At 38.5% G+C, this 17,678-nt stretch overlaps 1 protein-coding gene across 2 annotated transcripts in view; it reads left to right on the top strand.

Annotated features, from left to right (window-relative positions):
• USP3 (ubiquitin specific peptidase 3) overlaps positions 1–17,678 on the top strand; it is a 39,168-nt gene that overhangs the window by 11,160 nt on the left and 10,330 nt on the right. Inside the window, exons 2-7 of one of the 2 annotated variants that reach the window (XM_054388341.1) lie at positions 3,380–3,440; positions 5,831–5,962; positions 12,342–12,425; positions 13,963–14,044; positions 16,487–16,569; positions 17,451–17,564. In XM_054388341.1, coding sequence (XP_054244316.1) covers positions 3,380–3,440; positions 5,831–5,962; positions 12,342–12,425; positions 13,963–14,044; positions 16,487–16,569; positions 17,451–17,564 — 556 coding nt within the window. The remainder of the gene's footprint in view (positions 1–3,379; positions 3,441–5,830; positions 5,963–12,341; positions 12,426–13,962; positions 14,045–16,486; positions 16,570–17,450; positions 17,565–17,678) is intronic. The other variant, XM_054388342.1, reaches the window with a different exon arrangement.

Genomic DNA, 17,678 nt, shown 5'->3' with positions numbered 1-17,678 from the left:
TGTGGCATTGCAGATTTACTTTACATTTTCTGCAGACATGTTAGTATCATCTTTGCCTAACTGCTTGAAGCTGTTCTAAAAATACAGCAAAATGAGACAGTTGGTAACCATTGCAGTAGTCACTTTCAGTTCAAGCTGAGAAAGCAGCCAGTGTTCCTTAGGCTGTATACCACTAAATAATGTGTGACAAGCACAGATTACTCTTTTTTTTTTTTTTTAATATGAGTAGTGCAGTTATCTGCTGAGCCAACCTCAGAGAAATAGAGTGCAATCTTTAGCAACCTTTGAAAAAATCAATTGTGTAGTCCTCTCAGAACAGAGCAACTTTAGGTCAGAAATTTAATACTGGCTTTTGTGTTTAATCATAGTGGGAGTAATTTCCATGTTATTTGTGTTCTTTGTGGGAAGACATGTTTGTGCAGAAGATAAACTACACATTTCTAATGTGATGCAATTGGAGCAAAGTTCTTACTAGAAGTTAAAGCAAACAAATGAGCCATCTTTTCCTATTCCCTGATAGGAAAGATGGAAAATGTTAGTCAATGCCTTTTTTGGCATTGTGCAGAGTTGGTGGCTGGCTTTGTGCAGAATGGTTAGACGTGGTGTGAACTCTGCAGATTGAGGTCTGCTTCAGTATAGTTTAACATTTGACAATCAAGCAGTACAGGTATTTAAATTGCCTGTATATGAAATTGTAATTGTCTGGTACACAATGGAAAGTATGAATAATAGTTTGCATTGTAATGCTTTGACCTACTGGTTGAGAACCAGTTCTGTCCACGGATGATAACACAGGGCAAGCAAAAATGTTATTGCAAAGTGGGAGACGTGTTGGGGTTTTAATGTGAGGAAGGCTGTTCTGTGTTTCTGGCAAAGCATAGGGCAGTGGTTTGTTCATGCAGTACTTAATCTGTTCAAGTGCTTGAAAGGCTTTTGGCTTCTGTTTCCTTCTGGCTAATTTTTTACCTGTGAGTTTCTGTAATTCAGGAAAAGAAAATCCTGTCAGGTTAGGCTGGTGATCCATGTGGCCTGTCTTTAACTGTTGACAACTATTTAAGGTCTTCCTTTTCTGTTTGCCAGTGCCAAATACTGGGTCTCTTAAATACATTTGGTCAAATCACCCAAACTTCTACTTTTCTAACCTGAAATGTAAGCTCTATCTGGATGTCTTCTATCTGTTGCAAGGTCATCATAACCATTGTGGGAACCCATCAACTTTAGAAATAGGAAAATTTGGTTTTGGAAAACATAAACCAGAAAACTTGAGGCATGAAAAAATGTTTCTCAAGTAAAAATTACAGTGGTTCAAGAAAACAATTTTGGAGTCTTACTTTAGTGAAGACTTTAAAATAGTTACTTCAAATAATCTTTCTGTGCAATATACTTTTTTTGAAGTGAACCTAGTAAAATTCTTAGTTTTAAATGTTCTTTGGATTGGGCCTATGAATTGAAATACAGCAACTCTTTGTAATAATGAATTAAAATCCAGAAAACAATTAAGAAGTAATGTTAGCTAGTTTGTTTTTCTGACTGATTTAAATTAAAAAAGTCAAAAGCTAATGGTGGAAGTGTATATGAGCTCTTTTAAATAGCTAAGCTGGTCACTTCTGTCCTGATTAAAAATTGACCCTATGCTTTTTAAAAGCTTTTCTTTTTAATAATAATTTGATTTGATAATTAAACTGCTCTCACTTTTTTTAAACTTCGTTTTTCTTTAGTAGTCTTTCATCTTAACAGTTTGATCTGTAGCTTCGTGACCTTATTTTTGAGTTTTGCTATGAGTCCTGATTTAACCTCTGTAGGTGGTTCTGCCTTGGAGCAGCTTCTCAGCATGCTTCAGTTTCCCCAGTTCCATTTTCTAAGGTATGACTCCAGCCAGGAATGTTGTTCTCAAGCTTTTCCACAACAAATAACAATGCATATATATATATATATATATATATATATATATATATATGTGCTAGGGTTTAATCCTCTTTGTCCTTTCTTCCCCCTGGTCTTACAGACCCTCAGGTTTCTGATGTCTTGTTTTTCCTTTGGGACTCTTCTGACTGGCTGCTTCAAGCAGCAGTTATTTATAGAGTGTAGAAGAATGAGGTGGCATCATATGCCTTTTTTTTTCCTTTTAATTATTTATTTTGGAGACAATTGAACTCATCTTTTTGCCGTTGTTTTCTGTTGTTACAGAATTGCACTTGGCATTTCGTTTTTCTTGTATTAGTTGGGTATTTGAAAGTGTAATCCTTTTTCTGTGAAGTCTATGATAATTGTCAATAACAATTTTACTTCATTCAAATCTAAGTGCTGTATATCATAGCATGGAATTTCTCTCAAAATTTTAGGGTTCAATATTGATTTAGTTGTATTTCCAAAGTCACTGTTGTTTATAAAGAGGCATATACGTGTTCCATCGCTAATGGAATTTTTGCTTTCCTTGTTGGTTTTACTGTGTCCTGCCTGCATCAGTTTTTTATTGAGATTGTTTCTCATCTGAATTTGAAGGTTTTTGCCACTGGGCTAGAGTAGGAGGTTGGAATCTCGTTTCTATGGTTCTACCCTCGCACGGTGTTCCATCATTTTCTATTATCCGCTGCTTTTTTCCTTTTAAGCCCTTTAGCTTAAAAATGTTCATGTGTGTTTAATTCAAATTGTATGCACTTAGTAGACAGATTAAAATCTTGAATTACATCTTCTGATTAATTGAATGGATTGCAAAGCACTGTGTCACGTTTTAACCTTTCAGCTTCTTGGGTGTGACTGAAAGGGCAAAGTCTATGGATAGGGCCTTTACCAGCACTGTAGCATAGGAATACGCATTGTATGAATGGGGTATATTATCATGCATTGCAGAGTAATTTATTGAGATTGTCAGGCTTAGTTGCCATATCTTCTTTAAAATGCCCTCTTGATAACAAGTTTTATGAAGGAGAAGTGAAGTGCTGTGTCCTTTTTCCCCTCTTGTGTTTGGTGGACTGCATTGTTAAAAGCCAAAAGAAAGGGTTCTTAACTTCACCAGTGGTTTTGCTTCTTGTGCTTCTGATATTTCTGTATTGTATTTCAAAATCAAGTAGAGTTCATGTGGATGCAATCTAAACAAAACAAAAATTAAGTCTTTCATGGGAAGTAATAGGAAAATGTGTAGCCTGCAACTAAAACCCAAGCCAGAAGGTGGCTAACATGCTTTAGTGTCAAAAACTCTTCAGTCTGTTACTTTAGTCCCTGATACAGGTTAATGAACATGACTGGATATTTTATATAACTGTGCTGCTAGGGAGGAGTCAGCAGAGCTGTTGCTGGCACTCTGGATGTGTTACACAACTGTAGTATCAGAGCCAATTAATTTTCCTTTTTTTTTTTTTCCCTTTTAAATCTTTTATAGTGTGCCGGTCAAATAAAAGTCCATGGGTCTGTCTGACGTGTTCAAGTGTACATTGTGGACGGTGAGTACAAAATGTTAGTGTACAAATCTTTTAATCAGACCTTTGTCTTTTTCCTTTCTTGACTAAGAGGCAGTTCATTTGAAATTTTCCTGAATCCTTTGTAATTCCCTGAAGTAAATTTTTCATGATCTCATTTAACATTGTATGTTTGTGCTAAACACACTTCTTTGCTTCCTTATGAGAGTCCAGAGATTATATTAATTTTTTTTTTCAGAAGAGAATTGTACAGTGAATGTGATTGCTTGGCTCAAAAAGTGCCCAGGGATTAGCTAATTCAGTGGATTATTGCAACATTTCATTGTCTAAAAGATAATTTCTATTGTAATAAGATGAAACCAATAAGAATTTTTGGAAACCCACAAATACAACAACAATTAGGTTGCTGGCACAACCTGTTTCAAGAAAAAGAGCAACTATCCAGCTAGAGACTAACCTTAAATGTACTGTAGTGTAGTTCTGGAACAAAGTAATTGCCATAACATAAAAGGACTAGCTGTGATCAGAATTCCTTCAGAGTATGCCTGGATTTTGTCTGTATTTGTTGGTGTACATCAGAAGAATTTGCAGAGGTATGATACAGTCAGTGCTGTTATTTCTGTGTCAGGATAATTGTAGAAAACTTGCTGGTACATAAATATCTGATATGTACATGTTGAAGAGAATGTAGTTACTGTTGATGTTCAGACAGTGCCTGAGATGTGAACATGTTTTCTTCTGTAGGGTAGCATCTGTGCTGGTGTGTTTTTATTCTGGAAAAGCATCATTAAATTTAGGGAATTTGTTTTAAAGTGGTTTCAATAAACTCCAGCTTTTGTGCCTTTGATCTGGATAGCAGTTAAGTGGCACAGTTTTAATAATGTCTCTTATTAAGAGTTTTCAGCACAAGACCATTTAAAAAATGTATTTTTTATTTATTAATTCTAGATATTGATACTAAGTGAGAGCTAGGAGAGGGGGAACTACTTCATGTTATGTGATGGTGTGAAATAAATAGTTCTGAATATTTCACTTGTTCCTGTTTTGTAAAAAATACTATTACTGTCCATTCAGGACTTCTCATGTGTGCAGTTAGTAGACATTGAGTCTATTATTTATGCAGTTTGTTTTTACTTTCAAAGTGCTACTATCCTTAGAATAGAGAATAATTGAATGAGAAGAATGTAATATACCTTGTAACAGGAGCACTTCAGTTCATGAAAGCACACAACATAGTCTTCTGTTCAGATAATGTTTGAGATCAAAGGAAGAGAAATAGAGCTCTCAAGATCTTCACTTTGAAGTACATTCTCTGGGTTTGAGCATTTGGATGACAACTGACTGTGTTAGAGCAGCAGAGCATTTCTGGTGGGAGCATAGCTTTATAAACCTGTCACTTGCACTGTTAGGCAGAAAACCAACTCCTGCAAGTACAAGAGTCTCCCTTGAGTTATGGTATAATTGCTGCAGGATTCTGCCAGCAGCAAAGCAGGTGATGCCATGGCTGAGTGCCTTGGCCAGCACAGCTGCCTTATCAGGACTGGGTACTCCTGCACAGGAGAGCAAGGGTGGAATACAAAGCCCTTCACGTGGAGTGTGTGCAGAGCTCCTAGGTAGCATTACTGAGTTCAACAAGCAACAGAAGGGGAGGAGGGAATTCACCTGAGGTCTGGCCCATGCCCTTATAAGTGTTAATGATTTTCAGTTGATACTTAGGGCTCTTGCATTTGTAATGAATGCTTTTCTTTTCTTTTCTTTTCTTTTCTTTTTTCATTAGGGATGCCTGCTTCTCTAGATCTCAAAATTTGAGTGCGAAAATGCTCATTGTGTCAGCAAAAGAGCCTGTAGGATTTTTAGAATCCATTTTTGGTTATATGGATCCCAAGCCCTAGACCCTTTCAAATTCATCAGCTTTAAAAAGTGTAGAATGCTCCAGTATTAAATTGTGCTGCAGAATGGAAAAGCTTGAAACAGACATGCTTTCATGTGGGGGTCAGCACACTGAAAGTAATCACAAACATGGCGAGTGCTGGGTGGAGGAAAAAAATAGAGCTTTAAGAAACATATGGGAAAGCAGTATGGAGAACTAACCACATCACAGGTATGGAAGAAGAGAGCTAATAATTTTCTCAGCTGTGAAGGTGCATCAGTCTGTTAAGGATCCAGATACTGGGGTTTGGTACAGGGATGCCATTTGTGGTCACTGTCAAGGAGATGGAGAGATTAATTCAGATAATGTGGAAAGGGGTAAAGAGTTAGAAAACGTAACCAATGTTTACAAAGGTGAGCTGCCTCTTTTAATGCTGGTATAAATTTTGGATGCTTATTAGTCTGCTCTTTTTTCTTGTTTTCAATGAATTTTCCTTAAGTAACTCTTTAAAAGTATAAGACAGTTTGGTTTTATTTTATTTTAGATATGTGAATGGCCATGCAAAAAAGCATTATGAAGATGCACAGATTCCTATGACCAATCATAAGAAAACAGAAAAACAAGAGAAAATTCAGCATACTGTGTGTATGGATTGCAGTAGTTACAGTACATACTGGTAAGGATTTAAACCTGTAATTTTACAGCTTTTTACATACTAGAATGCGAAAGCTTTAGACTCTTGTGAAGCTTTGTATTACACACAGTTTTGAGCACTTCCTCTCTTGATTTTCAGACCTAACTGCTTAAAACAAGTTAGGGAATATTCCTCTGCTTCTGCATGTGTGTTGTAGCACTGATTGTGGATAAACTCCTGTGTTTCGAATGACTTTGCAGAGATTTTCCAAAATAAGTGCTCTTTACGTGGTTCGAAGTTGCTTCTGTTTGCTTTGGGATATATTGAGACCCTTTAACTGCAAAAGCTGCTGTTTGGTTGCAGCTACTCTGTCCATCAAATTGGTGCATCCTTCACGTGTCCTTTATTTGTCACAATATCAGAAGGTAACATAATACACTATAGTTTGTGCCCAAGAGGTGGGAACTTGAGGTGTGTATCTGTGTTTTGTTTGGTTGTTTTCCAGTGTTAAATTTTTCTTCACTCTGGAAAAAAAAAAGCTTTTTTTCTTTTGGAGATTTGTTGAAACCTGTATGTGTTTGGGAAAGTGATGGATCATGTTGGGATGCAGCATCATTCTGGCAAGATTAAGTACCAGATCACAGAAGTGATTCATTTAACAGAAGAATGCCCTAGGCTGATTCATTCTGTTAGTTTCTTAGTGTGAGATATGATCACTCTTTTAGGGACATTTAATAGGGACAGTGGTAATGCCAGGTTCCCTATCTTTCTTGTTCATCAGAGAGCAGAGTCTGGAAGTCTATTGAAAGCAATGATTTTTGTGAGTTTAACATCTTCCATCTTCTTCACTCCTAAACAGAACTGTTGACAGCTGTTTTTCTGCATTTAGTGGTAGCCTCATGGTCATTACCTCTGCGGTGTGGCACTGCAGGGTTTGAATAGTGCATATCTTGGGAAAATCCACATTATGATCTTGTAAAATTACTGAGTTAATAGCTCTACTGATGGGTATTTTGTTCAAATACTTGGGTGTACTACTTCAGGGAAAAACTGTTTGCTGAAGTTTAGGTATCCAGTTTAAGGAGGGATACTTCTGTAATAAGTGTTTTTTATCCCCTGCAAGTAAAAGCACAGTCCAGTGGTCTCACCTGAAGAGCAACTCAAAAATTACTCAGGAATGGTACATGCAGCTATACAAATGTTAAGCACAGAAGAAAGGTTTGAGTAGCTTTGTGATGTATGAGGATTTTGCGTCTATGTATTTTATTTCAATTACTAACATTTTTATCTGCTCCTATATGAAAATGCAACATTTTTCCATGTGATACATATGCACAAGTTAGCAGCAGTGGAAGAGCTGTGGGAAGCTAATGCCACTTTGCTGATTAATGCTGTTACCAGCTCAGTTCTGTGTTGTGGGTTTTGTTTGAAGTATGACCTGTTTTGTAGTCAGTCTGAAGATAATAATGTGGAGGAATTTTAGCAGGGCATTTGAAATCTTGATTATATCTCCATTTACTATGACAGTTAATATGCCCAACTTGCTGAGGCTTGATGAGTTACCCTAGCAAGTCAGAGCACCCTGCTGACCTTATCCCAAAGCCAGCATGGGCATTGCAAAATGGCAGCAGCCAAACTGAGGACTGAAACAGGCTGCTTGTGAGGTGCAGGTAGGCACGTACTCAGAAGGCTCACTGGTGTTTCACAGCAAATTTGTGGTAGGACAGATGAGAAGCAGTTCAGCGTGTGATGTCTTCTGCTTTAGTCATAGTAGGACTTGAGTTGTCTATGGATAACTGCAACTAAATGCAGAGAACTGCCTTGGGAAGTTCCTGTTGTGTATAACTCACTATCAAAACCTAATTCTCCTTCACTAAAGCGAAGTTGAACAAGTTTCAAAAGTAGTGTATCTTTCTTCGCTTTCCCACCTGATAATTAGAAAAAAAAAATGCCTGTGTTTGTTGCTGTATTTTTTTTAATTGTTCAGTGGAACTGAGTTCCTGTATAAAGCATTCAGACCAGCTTCTGCCCTTTCATTTCGAACTACTGTAGGATCTGCTGTCAAATAGTGTTTGCCAGCTAAAACAAACAACTGGGTGAATTTGAGTCATGGTTTGCAACTGTGGAGATTGAATTTTGAAATGGTATCTGCTAGCTTCTTTAGTGTAGACATGAATCTAATAGACAGTGCTGTATTTATGCAGTGATGTTTCTTTAAAGTGAACTTTTATTTAAAGAGTAATATGTTATGCTAATCATGTGGCCAAGTTCAATAATTTGCAAGTCAAGACAATACCATCCTAAGACTTAAGTCAGTTGTGCTTCTGCTGTAACAATAATGGATATTTTTATGCAGTACTGGTTTTTTTGTTTGCGGTTCTGTTTACTTTTGTTCCATTTGTATCCTATGGATCCCACTTCCCTCTGTTCCTTAGCATGCGAATGGGCCTGTACGTGCTCTTTTCTAAGCAGAAGGGATTTAATCCTTTCCTTATGCCATGTCACAAACTTTGGTGCACAGTCCAGGGTGTGCCTTAGCTAATCATTTAGTTCAAGGGGAAGAAATACTACGTGACTGTTTTCAGTGTCCATGGGTTATTGAATTTAGTATCTAGTTCACATGCCATCTTGCTGTAAACCAGAACCAGATCAAGCAGTCTCCTATAATGGCATTTCAGTGTGGAAATCTAGGTGTGCATGTTTTCCTTTACATGACCACAAGCTTTCAACATAGCTTTGAAAGGAAAATGTTTCACTTCTGGTGGGAAGGTGGTTAATTTTTTTTTTTTAATCTGAGATGATTTTTTTTATTGTATTTATGACTTCAGTAATATTTTGGAAAATACTGCTCGAGATATCAAGTATTGAGCAACTGGGGCTTTTCTTTCCAGAGAATTTTGATCTTTCTTCTGTGTCCTCCTATTCCCCTGTACAGTTCACAGTGGAAAAGTTGAGAGAATGTTTATCTTTTTATTATGAGTGGACAATTCTTTGCTTGATTCTTTGGTCACTTTGGAGACAGTAGATGCAATAATAGATCTTCAGACTGATTTAGGTTTCAGACCTAAGGACTGAAAAAAACCAGACTCCTGAATTCCACTTCTTGGAGGTAATCAGCCTTTTGGTTAGTTGTAAAGTACTAAGCACAGAGATCACAAGAAGTACAGATATATTTCTTTTTTAATTATTTTTTCCCTCAAGCTATTGTAGGATACTTCAACCTGCTGTGTTACTGATGGGCTTTCTGTGCATGCAAAGAAAATTGATAGGTGTAAGAGGCCTGCTTTCAGAAATCCATTCCCTGAAAGAGGACTCTTGTAAAATTGTTTTCCCTGTGCTAGTGCACAGACAGTTGGTTAGCACTGAAGAAGAAAGGCTGCCCTGTTCATGTGTTTGCATGATGTTCCCCTCTTCATTTAAACCTAGACACAACGTGTGGGTCAGATTTCTAACCTGTTAGCCTTCTTGTTACCTCTTACAGCCACACAGTTGTTCTAATATTCCCCTTCACCCATAGACTGATGTCAAACTAACTAAATGGCAAGGAATTAAAACATTTCCTTGTCCTTTTATTTTTGTGAAGGCTGTAGTTAAAAAATAGACAAACTGCATAAGCATCCAAAAATGAGGTTGTTTAGGACTGTTAATTTTTGCCATTCTACAATCCGTGGGAATGAAAGAAGGTAAAAAGCTTCTTATCAAGACAGTAAAACTTGAGTTCTTAGCTTACTCAAATAAGGTGGTAGTGCAACAAAGGAAACTCACCTTCTTTAAAATTTTTCCTGTCCTGTAATTGAACTTTTCAGTCAGGGCTTTCAACATAGCATGAAGTTCTGTAACCTACTGAATCAGCCATCACTAGGCATAAGTGTTCCCCAGAGCAGACCATACATTCACAGGCTTCCTGCCATTTTAGCAGCAAAGGAGGCCAGGAAAAACCAGACCTTGGAGGTGTCAGAGGAACTAAAAATAGAAAGCATATATATAGGCAAATACTGTAAGGGACCCTCCCCGAAGTGAAGAGTTTCTTCTGATAATTGCTGGTAAACACATAATGTAGAACTGCTGTATGCAAAAAATATGTATTGTGAACTTGTAATAATCCTGAGGAGGGTCATAAAAGAAGCTTCTGTTTTGAATGTTAGCTTCACATATAGCAAGTAATCCCTCTGCACTTTACATTCAAGGTGTGTGGGCTTAGCAAATTTTTAAGCTATAAACATGGGAAGTAGTTTATGCTTTGCTTACTTCATTTATCCAAAATAGATTGGTAATGGTTCTGTTATGGCTAGTAGTAATGCTGAATCCTCATTGTTGCAAGGGAGGGTTAAAAAAAATGTCCTTTAAAAAGAGAAATAGAAGAAGTTAGTCTTGTTTTTGAGTGAATATTAAAATTGTGTTTCTACTATCGCAGGGGTTCTGACATTGAATGGTGTGTACTTGGTTTTGTTCCTCCATCTTGGGGAAAGGGCTAGCTTACAATTATATGTAAAGATGTAACTGATATGTGACATCAGACTGAAAATACACAATCTTTAGGGCATGGGAGCAAGTTGTCCTAGAGGCTTGCAATGATCTTGCAGCTGTTTTCATTCTCTGTTTATAAATGTCAATAGCTGCACAACTAGAGTAGCGCTGCAGTTGTCCCAATACTCCTGGGGGTGTGGACACACCTGTGTTAAGGAGGAGCAGGACTGTACTGTATCCAACTGCACTATATTTATCTCAGCAAAGCTGGCCTGGGTAGTTTGCTTTGATGGTTGTCCTTGAGGTGTGGTGTCCTGTGAGAGTGGCAAATGCAGGAACACTACATTAGGTAATTAGGTATCTGCCAAGGATGAGTAGGACTGCCTAAAACATGGATGAAAAACAAGCACATTTACAGGCTTCTTCCCCCTCCCAAACTAATAAGGTGTGTGGCAATCTTTAAAAACAAAAGAAAAAGTATACTACTGGTAATAGGAATCATAATGATTTCTTTATCTTGTGTAAGTACACCTAACAGCTGTGTTCAATGCTTGGTAATCTTCTCTTCCTGGGGGCAACAACCGTCAGAGAACCTTGGACAGACTGGTCCTACAGACACCTTTCAGTGGTAAGGGCCTTTACTCTCTCAGCTCTGTGGTCTCCTCAGCAGTTCAGTGTTTGAATTACCACTAGCAGCTCTGTTGCCTTTGAAGTTTGATGCACAGGTATGCAAGAGGCAATGCTGTACATTCCAGTTGTGCTTGAAGTCCACAGCTTAACTAACTTACAAAGCATAGATCTGTTCCAGCAGAGGAGTGACCTGAGATGAAGAGGATGTATTTTACATTTGAGTCAGTCCTGTGCCAGTGGGAAAGAAGAGAAATAGCAATGGTGTTCTCATATATATTCAAAGTAAGCTGGTTTTCTTCATATGGGAGTGTTAAGTTGCCTGCCAGAATTTGAAGCTACAATTTGATGCTTCACAGTAAGCACAGGGCTGACAAACATGGCTCAGAGCTGAGCTACCATTGTGGGATGTCAGGGAAGTGGTGACAAGTCCCTGCTCCCTTTTTCTCAGTGCTCTCAAAAGAGGGGGTGCAGGTGGTGTCTTACCTTCCTGTTTCTCATGCCAGAATACAGGTTATTATTACAAGCCCAAAGTTTGAGTGTTAAATTATAACGACGGCCTTTGCTCCTTGGGAAAGTGAGATCTGTGTATTACACTATAGGATTATAGACTGGTGCAACACTTCTTTCTGCTGAGAGGCCATTTTGATTTGGCTTTATGTTGCATTACCTTGGAGGCAGGGGAGGATCAGCTTCTCTTTTTCAGTTTAGTTACTTTTGCACAGATACCCTTGAAAAGCTCAAAATATTAGCTTAAGTTTGTAAAGGTTGCTGTATATATAAAAACTGTGTGAGAGATTTGAGTGATGTTTATCATTAAAGCACTAGGTGTGAGTTGCCAGACTTGTGTGGCTTTGGACAAATCAAGTAATCTCTTTTTTCCATAGCAGAAACTTATCCGTGTGTGTCTGATCAGCACCTCAGGTTTTAGTGCTAGTTTTCCAGTATTAAAATAGCTTGATCTGTGCTATACATTAATAAAGCCTTTGTATTCTGTTTACCTGATGTCAGTTATCTTTTCTGATCTTGTATAGATTGTCTACTAATGCTGCTTTTGATTAGAATGGACGTTTGAATTTTGCTTGAACTGCTTCTGCATTGGGACAAACATAATGCTTCTTATTTCTAATAATGAACTGAGATAGAAGAAAAATCAGTGCCTGTACCTTCTCTTGCTATAGGAAACCAAGTTCAGTATGTACATGATGTGCCTCCCTCATAATCTTCCACTGAACCACTTCAGTGCTTCCTGCACCCAGGATGGCATGACACTTTTGAGTACTTCATTGGAATCCTTTGCACATTCTGATAAATGTTTCTCTTGCAGTTACCGCTGTGATGATTTTGTAGTCAATGATACCAAGCTGGGCCTCGTACAGAAGGTCAGAGAGCACCTACAGAACTTGGAAAAGTAAGTGGTTTGCTTACATCCAGACTGCTTTGAGAGTGGACTCACAATAGTGCATCATTTAAGTCCTATTTCTGTTTTATATGCATATTTAATATATTGATCCTTCTGTGTCTCTGATGCTGATATCCTTTTCATCACTGAGAAGGAGTGGATTTGGCTGATGTCCTATGATTTGATATTATACAGTGAATCTTGTAGAAGCAGCATGTGGTGAATAGAGGAATTTTGGTACAGATTTAACTTTCTTGCTACATAGTCTCTCTTTTTCTCTATAAATGTGAGAGAATTCCCATAATGGAATCATAGTTCTGTCAAAACCAGAGTAAGATTCTGGAGCAGAGACATTTAAATGAATGCAGATTAAGTAGTCCTCATATTAATTGCATATTTCCAAACAGAAAGATTAAGACGACTAATGACCTTGGAATTGTACAGAAGAGATATGTTTTGCCTCTGCCTTTATCTGGCACTGTTCCACTGAAAAGAAGATAACTGCAATCTTCATGATGCACATGCTGTGGCTGGTGCTAGATAGCAAATAGTCTTCTGAGCTTGCTTGGAAATCTTGCATAATAATAAGTAGAAGTTCATGCGCATGCAGGGCTTCCAAATACATCTGAATACCTCAGAGTTCAAATGGAGACTCCTGCTAAGAAACTGCTGTGATTTTGGGAAGTCTGGATTCTTCCTATTTGTGTCACTTACTCTGTGGGTAATATTAGCTTTTTCATTATTTTCCATTCTCTTTGATGAGCTTCTTGAGTGAAGATGTTTAAGTATAATGAGAAGTGAACATTAGTATTTTGGAAATGTCCAGGAAAGAAAGTCTTCAGAAGGTCAGTGATACCCTGGAGGCTTCTGTTGTCTGTAAAGACAGGTGTTGAATGTTAATTGAAAAAAAATGAAAAAACCTCACACTAATATGTAAAACAGATTACTGGTTTGCTATAAGGTTATGTAGTGTAGTCATCAATTGGTAGAACTGAGGGTCCATCAATTTTCAGTGATGTGAAAAAGAACAACTGATTTTTCTTGTCACTTTGTCTTAGTATTACACAAATGTTCTAGCCTCACATATTTTTACTGAAGTAAGAGAAGTCAGCTATAATACCTAAGTGCTAGTACTTGAGATATTTTTGAGTTTTGGTTACTTTCCTTTGTCCTGATTCTTTTTGAAGCTGCTTTTTCAAAGGCTGGGTGATTCTGCTGACAGAAGTATTTCTGGAAAATTCTATATTAAGTGTTCCGTTGATTAGGAGAAAAGATTAATATTTTAGATGAAAAGTTGCATGGTAGTAAGGCACACACTACAGCATGCAGTTACCTCAGAAAAGAATGGCAAAAATAGGATGTTGTCTGTGCTCTGAGGGAGATGCAGGCTATTTTGAGACCTTGAAAAGCATACGTTGCAATAAGGAAGTTCTCTGCTGTCCTAATGGCAACTGATGGCAGATGTAATTGCCACATAAAACACCTGTTGTCCATTTCACATGGTACTTTGTTTTTGTAATAAGTAACCTCTTTTATTTTCCAACAGTTCAGCCTTTAGATCAGACAGACATAGGAAAAGAAAACTATTGGAAAATTCATCTCTGAACAGCAAGTTATTAAAAGTAAATGTAAGTACTACAGGTCCGGTACAGTGAGGTTAAGGTTTTCTAAACCTATTGAGGGTTATAGTTGGCCTAGACTTGAAATACCGAGAATCAGTTACTCAAATTCTGCTTGGTGCTTCTCATCTCCTGAGCACACACCTGGAAGAGTCCCTTCTCACAAAACAATGTTTGGTATTTTTCTGCATTTCTATTGACCTAGACTTTGAGCTTCCCTGTGCTTAAGAAGGGTTTCATGTCAAGATGGAGCTTCAGGGCCGTTTGAACTTGATGGGATCAGCAAAATTGGAAGGAGCTAGTACCTATTGGGATTAAAAAAGGGGTAGGCATTAAGACTTTTCTTTTGGAGCAGACAAAGGGGTTTTGTCTTTTCTTTGGGTGGTGGTTTTGTTTTGGGTTTTTTCACAGTACAGAAGGCAAAGAAGCAGGTGTGCTGTCTTTTTCTAGGTGGGTAACAGTAATTATTAGGAAAAAGTAAATAATTTTCAAAAAATTTAAAAGCTTACTAAATCTTGCCTTGTAAAGGAACTGGGGAGTATTCAGAAAGCTTTTCTCACTCTCATTTCTCATCTTCCTTCTATTTTAACTTCACATCTACAGAATAGCACCTGGGAGAGGACAACCTAGACCTTGCTAGGTAGCCGAAGGGCTGCGTAGTTTATTCCAGGCAAAGAATGCCCCAAACCGAATGTTTTTGTTTTCCACAGTTTTTTGGTTGAGGAAGTTTCTAATTTTCATAATGTCTCCCAGATTTTAGGGAGGGAGAGGAAAGATACTGACCCAGTTGTATGCAACTACATTGTTTTCACAAGAGAGTGGTAGAGCAGAGCTATTCTTCCTTGGCCCTTGGGTCTGCAGGACAGCAATGTAGTCAAAGTGAAATGAAGTAACAGCTGTCTTCAGCTGTGGGGAACAATTAGGATTGGGATGAGAAGTTCTTGAGAAGAGTATAAATGGAAATAAGAGAGTGGGAGTGGACCAGCAAAGTCTGTAGTGGTTTGGTTACTTTAAAAGTACAGTACCTACAGTTGATGTAGGGTCCTCTGAATGTGATATGTATGCTTCCCCTGCTGTCCCAATCTGGGGGTGATAGAGGAAGTCTGGGAGAAATAGTGGGTTGTTTTTTCTTGATATGGCAACACACAGCTTCGTTATCTGGAAAACTCAAAGCAATAAAGCCAGAAGGAAAATTCTAGGCAACATTTAGATATAGAGAAGAAGGAATCAGAAAGCATGAACTTAATAGCGCTTTTATTAATCTTGGTCTGTGCTGTTTTCTCGGTTTCATTAGTCCTTGAATATTGCCTGTGGCACACTGAATCCTTATCTAGGAAAAAACAGGGCCCTGCTGTTTGCTTTAATACTGTGCTGTCTCATCCTGGGCAAGAGTGAGGAAAGAACGTGTGCTAGGGGCACTGTGGTATTTGTATATCAAAGTTTTCTTCCTTTATTGGAAAATAGATCTCCCTTTAAATGTTTCTTACTGAACTGGTAAATTGCTTATGGAAATAATTCTTCATTTGCTGGGTTGTGTTTTGGTTTTTTTTGTGGTTTTCTTTTTTTTTTTCCCCAGCATATACACAGATACTTTCTTGTCTTTAGTTCATCACCAAAGATGTTGTTTGTGGTAAAACAAAAAAGTTTTATTTGGAACATTTAAATTGTATTTGATGTCAAGTAGTATGTTCATTTTGAGATATGACTACCAAAAGATAGTCTAGCTTTTAAATCCTGTTAGAACAACGAAGAATGCCGAAAATTTTGGTTGACTTCCAAGTGACATTTTGTAGGCAGTGGAACATGTCCAAGTGTTGCAGATTCTAGAAACCATAAATGCAACACTGTCTGCATTTCTCTTCCTTTTCCTCCCAGGCCACCATGAAGACCAAAGAGCAAGCTAATCTATGGTTAACATTGCTCTAACCTGTTAAAACTCCTCAAGTGTAAATCATATGTATTGTGCTTCATTCAGCACATTGCTTTTACTTGACTGCTTCCAAAATAAATGCTGTTGTCTGTCTTTCAAAGGCCCTCCTGGTTGCCACAAAACACCACCAAGACATCAGGCTAGGGCTCGTGACTTAAAACCAATCTGCAGGCTCCCACACTGTGCATATTGGACATGGCATTTTCATTTTTCAGAGGCCCTTTAGGGAAATTGCTTTCTAGTTCTCATTGAACATTACTGGAGTATGACTATTTAACATATATACCACACAAATCCTTTGCAATAAAAGCCTGTGATTAACTGTGCCCTATTCTAGAAATGATGTAGTATAGTTTGCTGCTGCCGGAAATGAGTAAGAAACAGGTTTTGTATCAAGGCAGCTTGAGCTGGTGAGGTGGTTGCTTTTTCCATTGAAACTGCTGCTGTAATGGTAACAGCTCTGTGGGGAGAAAGTGGGAGAGCAATGCTAAGTCTTTCTTTAACTTAACTGTTCTTTCCAGGGAAGCACCACTGCCCTTTGTGCCACAGGCCTTCGGAACCTGGGGAATACGTGTTTCATGAATGCAATCCTTCAGTCGCTCAGGTACCTCCAAAACTTTCCCTAGGCCTCTCAGAGTGGTTGTGTGCAGTAGCATTAGGCAAGTTAATTAGAGAAGTTACAGCTGTACAAAAGTGTACCTGGATTTGCAAGAACAGGTGTGTGCAGGTATCACAAGGTTGTTTGGCTGTGTGCAGCGTTTCATGGGAAGCCAGCGGTGGCCTCAGTGGAAAAGGAGACTGCCCTTTCATTGCCGAGCCTGTTTAGACATGCTGATGCTTATGGTCACTGTGAAAGCAGAGAAAACACATTGAGGGGATGGGGTCTTATGGCAGTGGGTAGGAGAACAGTTTCTGCAGTGCTGAGATGTTGGACTTTATTTCCCTACTGCCAAGACCACCACTGCTCAGTAATTGTCCTTTTGCATTTATGAATTTGCCTACTGGGAGACCTACCAAGTTGGACTGTAGCAGGACTAATTGGTCTCCCTTTTTTCCATCATTCAGGGTTAGCTGGCAGGAGCTGAGGCACATGCTTCCTGTGTTTGCTTACTGGGACTGTGGTAGCAGAGGTTAGAATTGATAGGTGGGAGCAGACATGGAGTTAACCTCCTCAGCAGATGCAGTCTGGTGTGTTAGGGAATGCCTGGCAATAACCTCAGCCTGTAATGGCATCTCTTAGTCAAAGCAGAGCCAAAATGCAGTTATTTCAGGCAGCTGGGATGAAGGTGATGATATTTACATATCTGCTCAGTCATTTACAGCTGATGAGTATTTGCTCAGAGTATTTCTTGTATCTGGAGCTGCCATCCGCTATCAGTGCATGAAGCTGTGTTCATGCATTTCAAATAACAGGGTCTAGCATACAAAATGTTCTCTTTATTCTCTGCTCTTCAAGGATCTAACTAGTTTTTCCTTTTTCCCTAGTAACATTCAGCAGTTTTGCTGTTACTTCAAAGAGTTGCCTGCTGTGGAGCTGAGGAATGGGAAGACGGCAGGCAGGCGAACTTACCATACCAGGAGCCAAGGGGATAACAATGTGTAAGCTGCACTCTACATGTTGGCACTGAACTTCAGAGGAAACAGCAGGTGCTGGGTAGCAGAGCCACTGCAGGATTTCAGTGCTGCACAGTCATACAAAAATCACAAAAATGG

This window comes from Indicator indicator, chromosome 16 (assembly GCF_027791375.1).
Source record: "Indicator indicator isolate 239-I01 chromosome 16, UM_Iind_1.1, whole genome shotgun sequence".
In the NCBI taxonomy this organism is placed as follows: domain Eukaryota; kingdom Metazoa; phylum Chordata; class Aves; order Piciformes; family Indicatoridae; genus Indicator; species Indicator indicator.
Note: the sequence above shows the minus strand (reverse complement) of the source record. Positions and strands in the feature narration are given on the sequence as shown.